Here is a 20,408-nt window from a genome sequence, read left to right on the forward strand (position 1 = left end):
GATAATGCAAAAAGGCCCATCATATGCACCTATCCTTGATCATATTTCCCTCTTCCTGCAATGGCATCACATTCTTGTGACTTTCCTGCACACTTGTTTCACCAGGTGGTCCGCCGCCAAAGGCATAGGCCGGATTGCAAGCAGATTGCCCAAGGAAATGGCTTCCGAGGTGGTCTCTTCCATCTTCAGTCAGTTCGAGGCACAGATAGAGAACACATCTTGGCACGGTGGATGTCTGGCTCTGGCAGAACTAGGTCTGTCCCCTTGATGTCCCTCGGACTTTGAGCATTTGTAGACCATTCAGAGCTCTATGGTCAGTGTGTTCTGTTTCTCTTTGTAACCTGTTGTACAAAGGTAAAGAATCATTATCTTATGTAGCACTCCTAGTCAGTGTCAAGAGTGTACCAGTGACACTTTTTTTTTCCATCGTTGGGGAGGGGGGAGGGGATCGGTAGTCAAATGCGTTAGCACGCTGCAGCTAGGAACATGCGGGGAAAAGCTTGTGCTGCAGGACCCAGGGATCCCGAGTTTAATCTCCCACCCTTGCCCGTTTCGATCTGGATGATCATTGTACAGGCGTGCGGTAGTGTATCATTACTGCGTGATGTGCTATAAAAAAAAAGACTCCAGGCTAGCAATAGTACTCCACTGGCTATAGTTCTCCTAGCGTAAACCAGTATCGCCATACCTCAAAGGCAGATTGACCTCATGCTGTCTAAACACGAGCGTCTAATTTCTTTGCTTTTATTTTTTTTCCTTCCACCCTGCACAGGTCGGAGGGGCACCCTTCTTCCCGAACACCTGCCGCAAGTGGTGGACGCGGTGGTGAAATCGTTGGTCTTTGACGAGCGGTGGGGAAAGTGTGCCATTGGCTCGCCCACTCGAGACGCTGCATGCTACGTCACCTGGACTCTCGGCCGCTCCTACGATCCCTGCGACATTGCTCCTTTTGTGAGCAGCCTTGCTACTACTCTGATTTGCGTGGCCCTCTTTGACAGGTCGGTCGGCATGCTTTCTTTAATCATTGACTTATCAATGCAGACTCCTTGACTATTCTTCGAGGTGTGCGAATATCAAAATTTTCCAAATCAAACCGAACGATAAAGGTTATGAATCGAATGAATTATTTTTTAATACGAATAGTAGCTTCGAATAAAGACATTTTTGAAAACAAATATTTTCTATTTGATGTGAATGAAACAAGAAAGCTCGCAAAACACTACTGGAATTTCTTTTTCAACAAACATTTGTGGAAAGGTTGTTTAGTTTTATTGCAATAAGAAAAATTTCACACATGTGACTGATAAAAAACAGATAAAATAAAAGATAAGTCAGTAAAACACTATTCAAGGAGTGAAGTTACATAACGTAGATGAAAGTAAACAAGTGGAGGCGGGGCGGCAAGCCAGTACGCAGTCAAAAATCGCGTCGCGGACGAACGCAACGACGTGAACGTAAACAAGAGTACACAAGCAGTGGCTGGTTGGCTAGCCACAATACAAAATCGAAGATCGCGTCGCGCAGCTTGTGGGTCACTCTACTAAACTGCTGCCCAATCGGTCCCTGCCTGGTCCGCCCTACCAAGAAGTCACACGTGCAAAAATATATTCAAAACGTTTTACTGTTTTCGGCTGTGGGCCTTGCTGTCCCAGTCGTCGTCCGGGTGTCTTGCCCCTGCCTTGCCGGAATCCTCGTGCCGGCCACCGCTCCTGCCCTCTCGCACGCTGTCGTCCTCCTCGACTTCCCACAACGCGGGTGAACGCAATTACGCGAACGTAAACGGAAGTACACAAGTGGAGGCGGGTCGACAGGCCACAGCAGAGTTGGAGATTGTGCGATCGCACTGCGCAGCCACATTGACTTTGTGCCATCTCTTTCCGTGTGCAATAGCTCTGCCGGTAGAGGGCGCCACAAAAAACCAATAAATTTAAGAACATGTTTTGTCTTTTTTGCAAAGGGAGCAAGTTTTACTTTTACCAGTGAGAACGGATAGAAATAAATAATAGAGAACGGGTGGAAACAAACTGATGAACCAGAAAATCAAGCGGAAAATAACACGAGCCAGATATCGCAGCCAAGGTCAGCTGGAAATCCATATCAGATTTCATAGCACTTTGGCTACTGTAGTGACTGTAGGAAGGACTGTAAGACTCCATAATCCTCCATAATCCAGACATCATGGCAAGCAAAGGACAGATCGCGCTACTGCGTGCAAATAACTTTCCAGTGCTTCATACAAAAAAAAAAAGGCACTTATTGTAAAATCCCGAGAGATACTCCACCCTGGTGAGGTAACCCACCACTATTTTTGGCTCGATTTGCAATTTTCTTTTAAACACCGAAAGGTAGCCCACCCCTCCTCGTAGTGTTTGGATCAATTTTGACCTCGGCATAAGTGTCTCTTGGTAGGTATTGCGGCAAAAAAGTGAACATTGCTGACTTAAGTATAGTCACCTTTCCTTCATTACCCCTCGCCGCGATAACAGGTTTAACAGAAATACATAATTTAGAAATATAATTGTTTTAACCTTCCTTGATTGCACTCCGGAAGTTAGCTTACTCCTGATTTTCCACAAATTTCCTTTCAGTTTTAGGTGGGCTATTTCTCCGGATATTACGGTACATTGGCTTTTTGGGTTTGCCAAGCACTCCAAAAACAAAACAGGGAACTCGACCACGAGTTGACACTAATCAGCGAATTCCGCGTTATTCCTAGTTTTTGAAGTATTCGAAAGACTCGAATACTTCGAACAGTGAAAGTGTGAATCGAATTGAAGAGCAAGCATTATTTTTTGGATATTCGCGCACCCCTAATCATTTTTTATATCTGAAGCATCAGAAACATGCAAATAAAGGAGAGAAGGGCACTGGTCAAGGTACCTTGTGCTCATCTATGTCTTCTCCACATTTTTGTGGCATTTAAAACCATGAACCAACGACATGGCTTGCAGTCCTATTATGGAGACGTTTGTTTCTGATATGTCCTCACTGTCGTGAGGTTCAGATGTTCAGTGGTATGAAAAAGTATTTGGTTGAGTGACTGAAGTTGTTTGTGAACATTCTGTTATGAACATGGTTGATTGTGGCTAAGCAGCATTTTGTGCTTTATTTAGCAATTCCATATTTTAGAAGTGCATGTGGAGGAGCCCTTCATTCATCCCTTTTTCTTCTTCACCCCTTTTTATTAGAGTTGGTCAAGATGCAGCTTAGTCTGGCAACATAGGGAATTCCATTGTATAGTACTAATTGGTGAAGGAATTCACATGTAACTAAAAGCACATGTGCATGAAGATCCCTGCAGTGCAATTAATTAATTTATTCTCTCCTGTAAAAACGCTGCAAATGTGGAGCTGCAACTTTTCAATGACCACAAAACTGGGCGACCTGTCAAAGGTTGTTCTAGCTCGAGGCTCTTTCATCGTCAATCCAGATTTATTGTATGGATGCTTTGGCTGTGAAAACCTAGTCTGCCTGAATGGTTGACTGACACCTCTGCTGTGCAAGAATAATGTTGGGCTGCACATTGTTGTTTCCTCTGACATTTGTAGGAGTAACTATAGTCAGTTACAGGTTAAGAAGGTAGCGGCAAACGCCCCTCAAAGGGAATCAGATATCCCTCCGCCACCTCCGCATCCAATAGCGTCCCACCGTTTCCGTGACGTCGCGGCCAACGCGCGAGGAAGGTCTTGCCTTTCTGCACATATTTGCTTTATCTTTCGACTTTGACTTAGCATTGTGGAAGGCACGAGAGGGAGATTAGAGTTCTCCCCCACCGACGGAAACAAATACGACTTTCGGGGATTAGCTTCCCCCCCGATGGATACAAAGGCTGCTTTCAGGGGCTCGGTTCCCTCTCCGACGAATACAAAGGTCGCTTTCTTAAAAAGTGGGATCGGAGACAAGTGGGAATCCATTGAAGCGGACCAAGGAGCGTTTCCAGTGAACTCTTCTTTCGACTGCGGAGAGATTTGAAACGGGCGCATCACACTTGTGGGAAGAGCTTCTCCTACCTTCTTGACTTGTAACCGACTATAGAGGTGTTGGCCTCTATTACCAGAGTACAAGTTGTGACAAGAGCATACTCCTTGTTTCCAGAGAACTGAACTGCCGTCGTGCGGCGGCGGCGGCGTTTCAAGAGTGTGTTGGGAGGCTGGGCACTTTTCCACATGGCATCTCCATCATAAGCATCGTCAGTTACTTCTCACTGAGTCGCATTCAGACATCCTACCTCTCTGTAAGGTACGACACTCTTGACTTGAAGTGCCCCTGTTTGTACTTGAACACAAAATGAAAGGGAAATTGTCTCTGACTGGCACTTTTCTAGAGGCTGTAAAAGTAAATGTGGCTATTTTGCTGTTTACAAGATGTTTTCTTAAAAGTTAGAAGTCTGCAGGTATATACTTGCCCTTTTGTGGAGTTTTTTTTTTTTTTTTTTCTCGTGAAGATTTTAACCTAAGACTAGGGCAAAACGAGGAAATATTTTACAGTGGAAGAGAAAATAACAGGGACAAACAGTGTCTCTACCTGTTACTTTCTTGTCCACTGCAAAACAATTTCCTCCCTCTGCCCCAGTCTTGGGTCAAAATCATCATGGTAAACTTCCACCAGCTGGCCTGCGCACTGACCCCAATTCTCTTTTATTTAGCATTTATTTTACAAAATTGAAAAAAGTTGCCAAAAACATTTGTTACTGAACAAGTTTGTTGCATAGCTTGGTGCGAAAATGAAACTTGCATGATTTGTGATGCGGTATTGCACACCAATAGCACAGATAGCCTCGTAAGTCTAAGCTCCCCATACATTGCATGCAATATGTGGTTTATGCACCTCTGCAATGCATCTAGGCTACTGGGCAAACACCAAGACCTGCCATATTAGTCAACTTCAAATAGGAGTATTCAAATGCCACCATCAATTCAAGAATTGAACTAAATACAGCATTCTTGCAGCTAATGTGATGATAGTTAGAATATTGAACCTGCTAATTTAATGTTAATTTTGGCAACATTCTTCAGTTCTCGCATCCCAAATTTGCCATGCCTATTACGTGCCAAAGAGCACAGCATGTTCATCCCTATGTGTCATGAAGGAGGCTTTCGACGGCTGTGCACACAGACCTCAACACCCCAGGCTTGCACGCAAGCATATTGTTAGAAGGTTAAATGTTTGTCAGTGCTGCAACTGCTGCGCCTATTGGGCCAAACTGCGGTGGTACGAATAACTTGCTACATGCTGCTCCAAAAGCTGTATTTGTGCACAATTTGCGCCATGTCTGTGCCGAAAGGGAGGCCGAAAAGTCAATTCCCGAAAAGGAAACTTAAAGTGTCTGGCACGTGACATTGTTGGCGATGCCATTGAAAATGCATATACAGTTTTTTTATGTTTAAGTGCTATGTGTGAAGAGTAGGGCTGCGCTAATATTCTAATTTTCTAATAGTAGTTTCAAATAATACGTTATTTGATATTTGTTTCCAATTGAATTGCGATATTCCTACTTTTCGAAGTGTTGATCGCGGCGCTTTAGCCCCCCTGAGTGCGCTTATCCTCAGGCACAGTTGCACTGCGGAGAAGCAATGCTCGGGCGATGTCGCGACTCGCTTCGCCGCAGCGCAACCGCGCGCTTAATACTACAAAAAAAGAAAAGAAAAAAATTGGGGTTGTTGATATTATATTGCTGTAAAATCTTCAAAATTTAACTGTGGCTATTATGCAAGGGTATGTCTTGGGCAGCGACGTTCTAAAAGCATGTGTGCATTATTTGTGCTCTTTTTTTTTAATTCAGAATCAAAGAAAATATTTTAATATAAGGAGATTTATAAATCCCCTCAAATAGGTATGGTTGGAATCCTTTATACATTTAATTTTATGTGAAATCTGTTATTTGCTTACCATCCCAATGTAAGTACTGGACGTTCTGAGGCTACAGCCTATAAAATAGGTAGATTAAATTTAACAGCTCATGAGTGGGCATTTAAGAACAACCTTCAGGAGTCTAGCTGAATTTTTGTTTGAGCATGGTTGAACAGTAGTAAAAGGCGTGGACAAAAATGCAAAAACTCTTCAACATTCAATAAAAAATATTCGGCCAAAACAACTATTCACCTTGAATTTGCTTCAAACCCAAAATCCATCATTTCCACATGCCAAATAAAGAGTTGTCAGTCTTTGTGCGAACGGCGCTCACATCGATCGAAATGAATGACTAGCGCTACTCCTGACCGGTTCTAGTAGCTATGTGCTTCACTTAGCTGCCCTAGGAACAGCAGCAGATTGAATACGAGCGGGCAGTGTGAGACACATTCACTACAGAAGTGTCCGCTTGATGTCGAATTCGCGACAATTACGTCACCGTGATACAGACCGTCTACAAATTAGCCAAAAATATATTTTTACGTCAAGCACACACCGAAGACGCCATCAGTACTCCTAATAGGTTGACTGAGACATCTACAAAATTGCTAGCGCATGGTTCTCCACCAAAATAAATGAATACCTGCACAGGCCAGTTCTTCTGTAGGCACAACACTTTAGTTTCCCAACGCTCGAACAACTGCAGTTTTTGCTACGGGCTAACTTCGAAGAGATTGTATAAAACTTTCTGACATAAAAACTCAAAATTGTCTGCTCCAAAAGTGGAAATCTCTGCTCCGAAACCCGTTTTTTCCTGCTACAAGAGCTGCTCCAAATCACCACTTGTCAGTTCCACCGCTGGTTTGTGCTTCAGTGCTATACCTGGTATTTTAATGGTGTAATACAGGCAGTGTGTAACTCTTTTGCAACATTGGTTTTATTGTTTTTGCTTCTTTTTCGCGTGCAGCTTACAGGTAGCTGATTTTCCAGAGTACACCCAGCATCTTATTTTGCACCTGATCAACGAAAAGGTTGGGCATTGGGATCGGAACATAAGGGTGCTCTGCTCCCAAGCGCTGTTCAAGTTGACCGCCAAGGACCCTCACTTTATGATCGACACGTGTGTGCCTAAGCTGCTGGCTGCAATGAGCAATCACGATGGGAGCGTGAAGCATGGAACTGTCCTCTCCCTGGCCGAGGTTGTTCATGCTCTGTCCATCTGGGCTCGTGAGCGGGAAAAGAGCATCGAAGACATCTTGGGCAAGTGTCTTCTTTTTTTGTGTATGTGGGTGTGTGTTGTTGCATTGTCGTCGTAACCAGTTTGTTGTCCAAGTTGCAGCTTCCTAACAGAATGCTAAGTTCATATTTCAAGCAATAACACTGGGCCTTCTTCTTAAACGCTAGAAACAGCCCCATTTTCTCGGACTCAAAATTTTGCGAGTGAATATTTCGCAGGCACAAAATTTTCCTATTGGGAGTGGTATGCTGTGTATCTTTCATTTGGCAGTGACATATCTGCACGATACATTTTACAGCGAAGCTGTTATGTACTAGGATCTGGAAAAAAAGTGTCCGTGGATGTTAACAAAAAATCCCGTTCAAACGGTGCTCTCTCGTTTCGATTGGTCGTGGCAAGTGTAAATAAAAAGAAGGGGCAACCCACGTCAGTCAGCCTTCCTTGGTATTATTAGAGAGAGTGAGGTTCTGATCCTCGTTATCATCTACGGTCACCGACTTATCTCGGCTAAGAGTGTGCTGTGACGAGGCTGAGGGCAGAATGCGCCGATCTAACCTTCTTTTCTTTTGCTTCCGCGATGTTGAGAAAGAGACTTCAGCTAAATTGGAAAAAACTGTCCTCAAGGTGTGCCTCGAAAAATTGGACTTAGCATTTGGCTATAAGTGACCATAAGGTTAAAGTTGTCGTAAAGATAACAGCTTTGCTGGTCTTCCATCTTCACCTCAAGTGGATGGGCTCCACAATTTTTTCACGCTGCTTACAATGTTGTGAAATTTGCCAAAATTATGTTGTTTACAGTAGTACACATTTCCCCTTTCTCATATATAGTGGGTCATGTTCATTGCTAAGAAAGAAGGATAAAAAAAGGGAGGCCAGAAAATGATACAGGTCATGATTTTTAACTTGGGTAAAGTAGGCCATGAATCATCAGTGGCCATATGTCTTGGTCACCTGCCTGAGCATTCAATTTTGGGGACAAAATGGATAACTTTATAAATTAGCTCCTGAGTACAATAGTGTGCAGTTTTGGAAATATCTTAGATTGTAACACTGTCTGCCAACAAAAAATTATAATCTAGCAAAATAATAATAACATGTTTTTTTGGATTGATCAACATTTTAGGGTGCTTTTTTTTCTTACTAAAAGCTTAACTAGCTTGACTAAGCTCCTGAAAATCAGTGCTACTGCACTGGCAGTGTCATCATGCATTGTCAGTTTAGTAATAATAATATTAATAGGGATTTTTTAATAAAAATTGAAACAAACACTTCTGGCCCACGAAAGCAAAGACTGCTTGTCTGATAGGCCAGGCAAAGCTATGAAACACCATAGCATACTCAATAATTAGGTAGTCTTTTAACACAAACCAATTCATTTCACCAGTGAATAAAACAAAACATATCCAACAAAAGCGCTTGATTGCCAAATACAATGTGAATAAGGCAAAGTACTTGAACACTGCTGCACCGTTAGGCTGTGTTATCTCCAGCATGCTCTAGAAACAATTCTGTGTCTCCTTTCTTCCCCTAAGATATCATCCGTTACTTTTTATGTGCAAGCATTGTTCAGAAATGACATCAGCAGGATTGAAGTGGAGTTGTAGAATGGTGTTCACTTATAACTAATCTTTTAGGGAAATGTTGTGTTAGGCACAGCTCAGATTGCTCTGGTGGTGAATGTCTGTGTGCCAGCAGTGACACTTTTTGAAATATTAGTAGTACATTTTCTTACTGTTTTCTTTGTGTCTGCTAAACCGTTTAGGGCCAGAGTCGGTGCTCAGACTTATGGAGCTTCCCGCGACTCTCGAAAAAGACCGGGCTTTCCTGGGCATTGGAAATGCGAGCAGAGGAGCAACCTGCTTTCTTATTGAGAAACTTGCTCGTGCACACTTTTGTGCTCACAGTGCGCAGCCTGTGTTGGGTGAGCGATGACCTTTGGTGTTCGATTTATTCATCTGGCACCTGTTGCCTGCCAGTTTCTGTTTGCTGACTTTCACAGTTTAAAGGAACTGGCTAACCCATGAAACGGTAAAGGCAGAATCTTTAAAGCTCGTTGCGAGAGCCCAAAGTGTTACCAAAAGTAGAAAGCTCGCACCGGAGGCACATTCTTAACTTGTCATTAGTAGATATACATGTATATCTCTTTTTCAACAAGTTATACAGCCTAAGCTCATTATAACAGACATTGATTTTGACCAAGATTTCAATCTGTTGTAAAAGGAGTATGATGTATGCAGATATGAAGTTGAGTCAATGGTACATAGAGAAAAACCAACCGAACTTCACAAATTGGTATGTTATATCCAAATGTCTGCTGTAGCAAGGTCTGCTGTGATGAGCCTTAGACTGTATGCTTACTATGGCAGGATGCCTCTGTTATTTTAGTGCCCATAAATCTTACGCTCACGTAACTGCTGAGATAATTGCCATCTCCTCACTGTTTTGGAAAAGTGTTTTTATGGTTTCCTCTGAAATAGCTTCTTTTCTTTTTCTTATAGAAAGTTGGCAGTCTATCATCGAAGCATGCCTGCGCTGGGATGACAAAACCTTGAGATGCCAGGCGTGCTCATCCTTGTCGGTGTTCATGGAGGAATATTACGGGGGAGATGCAGGGGCGTGCGAAAGGATAGTAGGAACCTACGTCGAGAACCTCCGGTCCCCTACAGAGGGTGTACGATCCAACTTCGCTCAAGCGCTCGGTACGTTCACTTCATCTTTCATTGGCAGACTAGGATCACTTGGTTGGTCTCGCTCGTCTGCCCTCGTAAACGTTTAGGTGTCAGTATCGTTGCACATTACCGTAAAGTTCCGAAATCACCCCTGCCGAAAACGAAGAGATAAATGGCAAAAAATATCGGGTGGGCGATGTTTCGAGATGCGACAGCAAACTTTTATAAGAAATTGAGGGGTGTGGGGTCCAGACTTCAGCAAACCACATGAAACGAGAACTGATACAACAAATCGTGGACGTACCACATCTGCGCTTCAAACTTCGAAGTGCGATGGACTCTCGAGAGTGTGCTACAGACCCGGGTGTCGTGGGAACCGATATTGCACGCACAGATTGCAGACAAAAGTGTGCAAACTTGCTACGAACTTGCACATCACGGGAACCGATGTCGCAGACTGCGGACACAGCAGATTCGTGTTTCGTGGTGCGACGAACACGGGAAACTGCTACAGGCTCGCATATCACGAGAACTAATATCGCACGCACAAAGTTTGGACTAAGTAAGAAACGTTGCAACGAGCTGCGAATTTTCACGACACGAAAACGGATACCGCAGATTGCGAACACAGCAGATTTGCGTGTCACAGTGCGATAAACACAAGGAAACCTGTGGTACATAAGCTTGTCTCACGTGCAGATACCGCAGATCGTGCGGTTCATGTGATTTCCATCGGACATTGCGTGATCGATATCCAGTTGTAATCGGGGGTGACGATGTTTCGGAATTTTTATATTATGGATATCCTGCCCAAGAAAAGGGGATGTGCAATGCTATTGCGTTTCATTATTTTTAGGTACCTCCAGGGTTCAGCATAGAAGAGGAAAGTGGGTGTACTCAAAGTTGAAACTTAAAGCATGAATACAAAGAAAAAGAATGACCGGCAGAAAATAAAAATTCTGGTGAACGATCAACACTAACCATAAAAAGTGGAAACAAGAATGCAAGAGAGCAGAGATGGTTCATAGTATAGCCACCGATACGTCGAGTTGGTCAATTTTTCAGTGCACTGCAGATTGAAATGAACTAAAAGTTAATTGTGGCAGTGGGACATGGAGGGCTGTTCCAGTCATTCGAGGTATATGGAACAAACAAATGAAAACAAAGGTATTAACATATCGCGAGGTTATGGCTAGTTTATGAGGGTATTCTAAGCCTGTCGGCACACCCGAGGCAGGTTTAGGTACTGCGCCATAGTTGCAGTGCTCTATGTGAACAACTGAGCAATGTTGGCGCACACGTCCCTTTTCGGTTATTGTTCTATTAACTTCCTTGCCGCGCACCGTTGAGAACAGGGCATCGATGCGTCTTGTCTATTGGGGGTGCGCCATTTTTGAGAGCTTTCTGACCTTTTTGATGGAAAGCGTCAACAGAGGACGAATTCCACAACCCCACGATACGATTGTCTTACGAGCAGGGACTGCCGAGCAGGCAAATGCCTTTCATGACTCCTTATTCTCTCGATTCCATTTGCCAGGAGCGCTGCCCAGCTTCATGCACAGGGCCTACCAGGTGCCCATTCTGGAGGGCCTGTGCCTTTGCGCCTCGTCGGAAGGCTACGAGCACGTGGAATCTCGTAAAGAAGCTGTCCTCGCCCTCTCGAGGTTTTACATCTCGATGGGGGCTGGAGGCGCCGCTGGAGTGCCCGACCTAGGTCACCTCGTGGCTATTCTCCTCAAGAACATGGAGGACTACAGCCAGAGCCCCATGAAAGGAGATCTCGGCGCTCTTGTGCGGATGGCCTGCATGACTGCTTTCAAGGTAAAGCGGGAGTGGAGCGGCCCTCGAGGGGAGTGTGTTCGAGGCTGCGCTATGCCTCATTAGGCCAGTTGTTTCTTTTCAGTTGGAGTTCACAGGTTGCTTATCAGATGAATAACAACCGAATTGAATGGCATAAAGAAAGGAGGAACAAACTGTGGAATTTGGGAAACGTGCTCAATGATTTCCCTAACAGAACTTACTTTTAGTTTTTTTTATTAGTTTGTATAATGCAGCGACTTAATGCGACTTTACACAATGCAGACAACAAAGATGTCAAAGCTTTGACTGTGTCAGCAATTCCGACAAATTGCGGCAATATATTGTACTTGTAAACCTTGCGTTTAGTCTTGTGCGAATAGTGGATTTTGAGTTCGAAGCGAATTCAAAGCGAATAGTAGTTTTGGCCGAATATTTTCGATAGTTTTTCCACACCTTTCACTATTATTGCATAATGCTTAGACGAAAACCCAGCTAAACTTGTGATGGTTGTTCCACTTCTTCATTTATAAGCTATGTTTAATTTATCTATATTTATGATCTGTGACCTCAGAAGGTCTGGTGTCTTGGGATGGCAAGTAAACAACGTATTTGACATGAAATGAATCTTGTAGAGATGGCCAACTATACCCAATGGAGTTAATTTACAAATCTTGCTATATAAAATATTCTTTCTTTAATCTCGAGTTAAAAAAGAATGAATCGTGCATGATGAACGCAGGTTGTAAGGGCATCTCTGCCTAACATAGTATACTCTTGCATAACAGTTTAATTTTAACATTTTTACTGCAATGTAGATATACACATTCACAAAGTTTTCATTTATTTTCAAATACAGTCGGCACAGGTGCACCATCCCGCTTTGAATGTATGCTTTACTTCCAAGCACGCAGTTACGATATTCATACTTTTCAAAGTTTATCGCGGCTGGTTACCCCGTTGAGTGCGCTTCTTACCAAGCACCGGTGCGCTGCGGAAAAGCAACACCCGCGAAGCTCGTTTCCGCGAGTATTGCTTCTCCGCAGCGCACCGGTGCTTGGTAAGAAGCGCACTCAACGGGGCCAACCCGTAGCAATCAGCACTTCGAAAAACGCGAATAGTGCAGTTCTTCTCGAAGCGAATATCGAATAGTGTATTATTCGGAACTGCTATTCAAAATTTCGAATATTCGCACAACCCTACTTGCATTCTTATACAGCTCCTTTTTTTTTTATGTTTCCGCAATGGGCATGCTCCGCACACAATGAGAAAGTTTTCCAGTTTGAGCCCCATCCCTGCCCATTTCAGTCTGGATGTGCACCATTCTAGTATGCATTCGTGTCATCGATACCGCATGGCACACATTAAAAATGAGCAGTTGTATTGCGCTGGCCAAACAGCTCTTCTACAGCGAAGACATGAGATGCCATTTTAATTTGTGCTAACCTCTCACTGCCTAAACTTCCTTGTAACAAATACAAACTTAACGGGCACCTCCTTTCGTTCTCGCACGGTTGCCACTGCATTGGTGATTGCACATTTGAAACTTCCCAGCTAAACGCGAAACCACGTACACCCCGAAAGGTGTTGCTTTCTGTAATACATTTGGAAAGTGTAGTTATTTTCTTTGCAGTTTGTTTCGCTTTGCTGGGCTATTTATAGTTACGAAAATTGACAGCTCGTGCAAGGGATACGCTCGAGGTGGTCTTCGAGGCGGCCGCTTGCTTGAGGTGGCACCTTCGAGGTGGCCGGTTCATGGCTGCTTGGCTGCTCCAGCCGTAGCGGCAAGTGGAGCCACAGCTCTTCTGATTCTGACTTCCAACACTTGTTGGAATTAAATTCAGAAAATGAGGGCTCATCATTTGATGAAGGAACTCTGTAAAGTACTTCTAGTTCGGAGTCCCAGGCCGCCGAATTGTGGTAGAAGCACACTGGAAGCTGATGCACCAAATTGAAATCGAATGGAAGAAAGTAGTTAACTTTTTCCGTCAGTATTTCCATTCAATCTGTACTGTACTGTGCTCCAACCAGAGCACTGTACTAAGTGCTCTGGTTGGAGAATTAAAACGAGAGATGGGCAATGACTTATTCTTGTGCTAGTACCCCCTTGGGAAAATCAAAACCCAACCATTAAAAACACTTGTTCTAAAACTAAAAAAAGAAAATCTTTGAAAGAGTTAAGAGGTAGCAGGCCAAGAAGAAACTTGTTCATTGCCACAAGCTTTTGTGCTCTGGTGTAAAAGCATGATTTATAAACTGCACTTGCCACATTAAATGCCTAGGACACTTACCTTATTGAGGATATTTGTCTGTTGAAGGATGTTGTCTGCTACTTCGCATCAGTGGCTCCTGAAATACTCCCAGAAACCTTTGTGGCTGAAATGATGCGTGCTCTAGCACAACAGTGTGTGGAGCCTGTGGATAACCTTCGTGTCCATGCAACAAAGACATTTCTATCCATCCTACACAGGTGAGGCATTCACATAAAGGAACTGCTGCCACTTTCTTAAAGGGGCTGTGCAACAGTTTTAATGTTGAAAGAATCTGCATCTTGTACTTTTGACATTCTTGATCTTGTCACAAAAGACAGAAAGCACAACTCCTTCCTTCAAAATGTTGAGACTGCGCTGCGTAATCGCGAGGCAAACATTTTAGTATTTCCCGATCTGCACCCGTGAGTGGCGGCCATGAGAATCACGCAGCATGACGTCAAAGGGGGACTTGTAAAAATATAGCAAGTTGTGCAACTACCTGCTCGATGAGCGGTAATTTTTTTGATAGATCTTGTCATTCCAACATAAATATAAATGCGTCAAAAACCTGATATCATCGACAAAATTTTTATTATACGGAGTTTCAGTGGTGTCATCTATCCGAGGTCAACAAAACAGTCAGCTCTATCTGCTTCAATCGGATGGCGCAAGCATGTGGTCATGTGGTCGCAAGCGGGTGAGATCTTGATGCTCACTGATGGCGCTAGAGAGAGAGCTTCACCGGAACCCCACGCGCCTCCTTTCACGTCACAGTGCACGTGACTCTGAAGAAGGGGAGGGAGTTGAGAGGTGCCGAAAATCTCAATCTTTGTCGTTTTTTTTAAAATAAAAACTAAATTATGCAAGCAAAGGCGTTTTTTTTTTTGTTTCTTTATTATTATTTTAGAAGGGTTGAGACACCAACTCAAACTTTGCAACTGAAATCCTTGCACAGCTCCTTAAACGGTATTGCCACTGCTCTTGGTGTACCGCCGATTGTCACCTTTCTCTGAATGCAAGATTTTGGTAAATCGCAAAAGTTGTTGGTGCAACAAAATCAATTCAAATTTTAATGAAAGATGCGGTTTGCTGTGTCAGACCTCGTAGTTTTAAGGCTAATTTGAGGCAAGCGAATCGGGGAAAACCTCATCTTTTGCTTTGGGGTGCACTGGCTTTTGTTGAGTAGAAGTTAATAAGAATGCGCCAAATATGCGGCACCACGTAACAGCCACGGCTTCGGATCGCTTTGCAGACCAGTCGGGAAAGGCAGTAACCACGGCGAGTCAAGCGCCTGTCACACGCTTGCAACGGAGTGGGACGGAGAGAGACAAGACCGGTTTTTAAGTGTCTTGCGACGGCCTAGGACCTGCTCCGCAGCAGCGCATCTGATCCTACACCGTCGTAAGAGGCTTAAAAACCGGTCTTGTCTCACACAGTGGTACTCGGTTGCAAGTGTGTGAACGATCCTTCATGTGAGAAACTGCAAGTAATGAGGGTGTCAGATGAGCTTCTAGCAGATTCTTGGCTTGTATCCAGTTGTAAAATGACAAGGTTGAATTTCTCCACGTTGTCCTTGAAGTGAAATACCTCTCCCTTGCATGAGCAGAAGAGCAAGCTGCTGGTACTGCTGGTATAGCCCCTCTTGTGTGACCGAACCAGTTCGTCTGACTTTGCAGCAAACCAGATGTGCCTCACATTCCTCATTGCAACGAGGCACGCGAGATGCTTCCGGAAGACATTGGGCAGCGGGCAAGCTTCCTCCATGCTGGGCACACATTCCCCTACTGGAGCCAGTTCCTCTCCCTGAGGGCTTATCGAGAGCCTCTCTTGAGGGGGTTTCTGGTCAGCACAGGCAGCATGTCTGAGGCACCCGTAAGTACTGTTTTATTCTTTTCTCACCATTTGAAGCTTATAATTTTGCATCAAGTAATGTAACTCACCAGAGGACAATAGTTTTGAAAACATTAATGATTTGGGAGGGCCCTTGTACCTTAGGAATGGCACATGTTGACAGCTCATTAATTGTACGAAGAATGCCTCTGCCTGGGGAAAATGGTGAAACAGCTCCTTGAGTTTATCTACAGTTAAATTAAACATAGACTACTGTATTTACTCGCATAATGAATGCACCCCCCAAAACGGGCATCAATATTAGGACTTTTTTCTTTTTCTCGCATAATGAACTCGCTTTTCATTTTCGGCCCCGCGAGTCTTGAAGCCAATTTCGTTTTGCCGCCAAGCTGCCAGGCCAAGTCGAGCCAAGCCAAGCCAAGCCAACCACTCTCGTAATGGCTGCAATTGCGTGGTTGCGGAAGTGATCAACCGTGAAACCGAGCAGCAGGCACGCCTACCGAAGCTGGGGTCAACGAAGCACATCCAGCCCTGGACGTGCTTCGTTCATCAGAAGCATTGATGTCAACGAACACGCCGTTGTCTGTGATCCGCTTTCGGACAGCAACATCATGAAAATGGTTAGGCCTAAAAACAGTTGCGTTGCTCTCCGTGCTAATAAGCTTCATAGGGCACTTTTTTTTTTGGCAAAAAGCATGCCAAAAGCGCCCTAAAAAAGGTTAGCAATTTATAGAGCATGGCTACTTTGGCGCACCCACGACGAGTCATGGGTGTGCCTCTGTCAGTGGAGACTTGCCTTAGTACCCTGCTATGTCATATTGGCACCTAAAATGACATTCGCGATAAGTGTGTAAATGCAAAACTTTTACCCCATGTAATGAACGCACCCCCCAAATATGTGTCAATTTTTCGGAAAAAGAAGTGTGTTCATTATGCGAGTAAATACTGTAAAGAACGTAGGCTTAATCGGAGTTGGCAGGTTCTTAACCCTTTAACTGGCAAGATAAGAAAGAGTGAGACTAGAATTTTTCCGGACCTTTATTTCCTCTCTGCAACACGCTAATACATACCAGAATAAATATGAAACTGTTTCATCGAATACTATTCTAGATACAAAAGGTCGACAATTTTGTTGATCTGCCAGTTAGGGGTAAAGATACGGGTCAAAATCAGCGGGAGTGCACTGATGGTAACAAAACCTGGGCCTCCCTGTGGCAGTCACAAACAATTTTACCGCTGGACGACCTTTGCGCCAACCAGGAGACCTTCATTATTAGGCAAGAGGGGTACGTTGAAGAATGTACCCTTGGTGCAGGAGGAGGTCATGAATGATTCCTGTGGAGCTGGGTCTGCAACAAATTTTGAAACCCCATTTCTGTGGCTTGTTTCGGACACACTATGCCAGGTTTTCTGCACGTGTGCCTTTGTAGGCTACCATCACCTCGTCCATGCTGCGTTTGCTTTTTGCTGGAATTCTCAAAAATTGTGTTCTCAAGTTTTCAAACAAAGGCCGCACCTTGAAGAACCGCTCACCACTCACAGATTGAGCAAGATTATCTGCTAAGTGCACGTAACGTCTCAGTTGCTGAAACCTCTTCAACGGCATGTTGTCAGCGATTGGGGGAAATCGTCTGTCCCGTGACCAGCAGTCTTCCAGTGAAGGAAAAATGTAGACGCCCATAAGCACGAGTATACCCAAGAAGCTTCGGATTTCCTCGGGCGTTGTTTTTATAGAAGTTCCTTGCTGTTATGTGCTGTATATGTCTGTCTGGAAAGTTCTCAGCTCAATCAACTCGGCTGTGAACATGGACGTGAAGTAGGCGTACGGTGTCACCACCTCATGAGGTGGTTCATGAACCTTTCTGGAACTTGCAGGTTGGGTTAGCTCTGTTCTATTTTCTTGATGTGGCATGTACCTTACCCGATCTCTGTGGTCCCTCATCCTCCTCGTCGTCAGGAACGGGAACAGGAACGAGCGCATGGCTACGGCTCTTTTTCTTTTTTTGGAGGGCAGGTGCTAGCAGCTGTGAGCGAGCGTTTACGACACAATGAACCGGTTCCCGCATTGAAATAAAAGGTTGTGGTCGCGCATTCGTCTTTGCTTGGTGACCTTTCTGGTGTGTCCGCACCTTCTGTTTCACGAGGTACGTTGTGATCGCTTGAGTCAAGCTCAGAGTCACTCGGGTGCAGCGAAACAAGTGCTACACCTCGCTCTGCTCTGGGTTTCCCGTAGAACGTAGCCTTGTTTATGGCTACAAAAAGAAGTTTACTCCTGAATTGCAACCAGATCAATAAGCAAAGTCTTATTTCTAAATGAATAAATGTTACCTGCTGCACAAAATCATCTCTAAGAAACCACGCGGGAACTAGGACATAAAGCAACAGTGCACTAGAGAAACAGATACTCTAAAGTCGCAAGCACACACACACGCAAAAAAAGCACTTACACAGCGTTTTGTAAGTGTTTTCCTTCTTGTGCTTAGGACATAAAATGTACACCTAAACATTACCCACCACTTCAGTTTTGATACGAGCGCTATTGTCGATAAATAATTTCAATACCAAAGCCGTAGCGGCATGCCTGCAACACTTTCAATGTACCAGCGTGAGGTGCGCCTCTTTGCCCTGAACTGGCAGCTCAACAATTTTGTTGACTATGATCGCGGACCGCGTGCGTGTCTTTCAAGCACCTAAACATAACAATATTTCTATACCGTGCTCCCGATGTTTGCTCTTTTGAAGGTGTAAAATATTAATTCGCTCACTTGAGATAAACGCTTCGCACAGCGGTCAGAATGTGGCCAATACAGAAACGCCAGATAACGACAAAACCCGTGCTTTTGGCCATTGATGCAGCAGCATGCGCCCTTTGTTAATAGTTTTATCAACTGTTATAAAGAACATGTGTCTCAAAAAAGCTAAATTTAGTGGCGTGTGTTTGTATTTGGATTCCGCCTTATTTTAGTGTCCTTTTTACTTAGGTCTACAATATTGTTGATCTGCGGGTTAAAGGGTTAAATAGTTATTTGAGAATGTAACTTTACAAGACAGATCACAAAATAAAGAATACTTTCAAACATATCCGTTCCACAGTGTGTGTCTGTTAAAAAATGCCCATCTAGTGAAGTAAACTCCAGCCCTGGCCCATTTCTCCATTGTTTCAGTATGTTTGTTTGACCACTATGAGGAATTACTGTTTAATTAATAAAATTACACTGCTTGGCAAAGTATAAATGACTGAAATATCCCAATACTATAGTTAAAAAATTTTCGACTGAATCCAATAGCTCATCAGTTGGACATAGGTAGAACTGTTTAAAATGCGCTTGGCACTACTTACTTTCTGCAGATGGTGTGACATCTTTAGAATGAACCTGTTTCTTTGTGTTCAGACGCTGCAATTTTTGTTGTGAGGCTATCTGGAGCATTATTTATTTATTTACTGTCGAGACCGGCTATAACGAAGTCAACTTCTCCGTTATATCTGGACACCATAAAAATAACACGGAAAAAAAAAAAAAAAAGAGGATAAGATTTGAGCACATGCTTATCGTGCCTGCAGAAAGCCGCTGAGGCTTCCCTGCTCGTGCTCTCTGCTAGGTTGGAGCCGCTTTTCGGCAACTGTGGGAAGCTCCGATCGAAAGAAGTACCTGCGACTACGTACGGGCCGTGTTGACCGCTGCGATGGCCGCTGCGGAGGACGGCATTCTTTACGTCTATGCGCACTTTGTTGAGGATGGTAACACGCTTTTGTTTCAAGGAGATTGCCTCCATCTTTTCCCGTCGAGGTGCCGGGACTTGCCATCGTTGAATGGCGATGATTCGCCGAATCAGTGCTTGATGGAGGCTAGAGTTTCAAGGAGGGAGCAACCACACCGACTACTGACGCTGACACGAAACACCAGGCAAACAAAGAAGTGTGCAGGGCACCGAGTTTGCGCTCAAGGGCTCAAGTTTGTATTTCGTCTGCATAGAGAGCCTGGCAACTGGTCGATCGGAGTCGCGTGGTTTGTGGGCCGCATTTGAAAAATTCGAGCTGCAGCCTGCAAGGAGTCGAAAGCATTCACTGTCTGCAAATATATTCGCCTCTCCACCGATGTCCTTGCCACGCTGGCCACAAGAAACAAAATGCAGGCAAGCTTGGGCCAATCTGCCCGGGAGGAGTCTGCCATTGAATTAAAAATGCTCGCCATGGATGGGGTTGCTCCCTCTCTTAAATCTAGGCTTTCTCCATCGGCACGTTGTTGCTGTCGCTCCGAACAGCCCTCTTGGCACACCACTACTTCTCCGCGCGCGATGCGGAAAAGCCGCTTCCTAGATAAGGAGAGGGGAGCAGACGACGATGCAGAGGCTGCCGCCGGCGGCCTTTGCAGCACGTCTGCGACCCGTTCTGGGTAGCTGCTCAAATACACTGAAAAAGTGCAAACGGGAATGGGAAATTCTGATTGCTTCGTTATAGCTGCTATTCCGTTACAACCGGCTTTGTTATATACGGTTGCTGCAGTATTTAAAGGACACTGGGTCACCAGGAGGGTAGTTATATGTAGTACATGGATGTTTAGCAGGTCGTGTCAAATAGGAGGCACAAAGACATCGACTGATATAAGAGTTGCAATTTTATTTGCTAGAGATTTAAATTTGTTAATTGCTATTTATATGAATTGCATCACCCATTTTGATTAACTTAGTGCAGGGGTCTTCAGGTTAGTGTGCCAAATGTGCCAAGTAGTATGCAACACTAACAGGCCATGA

The 20,408-nt window shown here is 44.2% G+C and overlaps 1 protein-coding gene across 3 annotated transcripts in view; it reads left to right on the forward strand.

Annotated features, from left to right (window-relative positions):
• LOC8028501 (tubulin-specific chaperone D) overlaps positions 1 to 20,408 on the forward strand; it is a 35,290-nt gene that overhangs the window by 12,836 nt on the left and 2,046 nt on the right. For all 3 annotated transcript variants that reach the window (XM_042288554.1, XM_029968152.4, XM_029968153.4), the window contains exons 7-15: positions 106 to 254; positions 773 to 998; positions 4,096 to 4,239; positions 6,818 to 7,110; positions 8,850 to 9,008; positions 9,586 to 9,786; positions 11,294 to 11,577; positions 13,872 to 14,023; positions 15,482 to 15,677. In XM_042288554.1, coding sequence (XP_042144488.1) covers positions 106 to 254; positions 773 to 998; positions 4,096 to 4,239; positions 6,818 to 7,110; positions 8,850 to 9,008; positions 9,586 to 9,786; positions 11,294 to 11,577; positions 13,872 to 14,023; positions 15,482 to 15,677 — 1,804 coding nt within the window. The remainder of the gene's footprint in view (positions 1 to 105; positions 255 to 772; positions 999 to 4,095; positions 4,240 to 6,817; positions 7,111 to 8,849; positions 9,009 to 9,585; positions 9,787 to 11,293; positions 11,578 to 13,871; positions 14,024 to 15,481; positions 15,678 to 20,408) is intronic.

Source organism: Ixodes scapularis, unplaced genomic scaffold, assembly GCF_016920785.2.
Source record: "Ixodes scapularis isolate PalLabHiFi unplaced genomic scaffold, ASM1692078v2 PGA_scaffold0__279_contigs__length_252992795, whole genome shotgun sequence".
Taxonomy (NCBI): Eukaryota; Metazoa; Arthropoda; class Arachnida; order Ixodida; family Ixodidae; genus Ixodes; species Ixodes scapularis.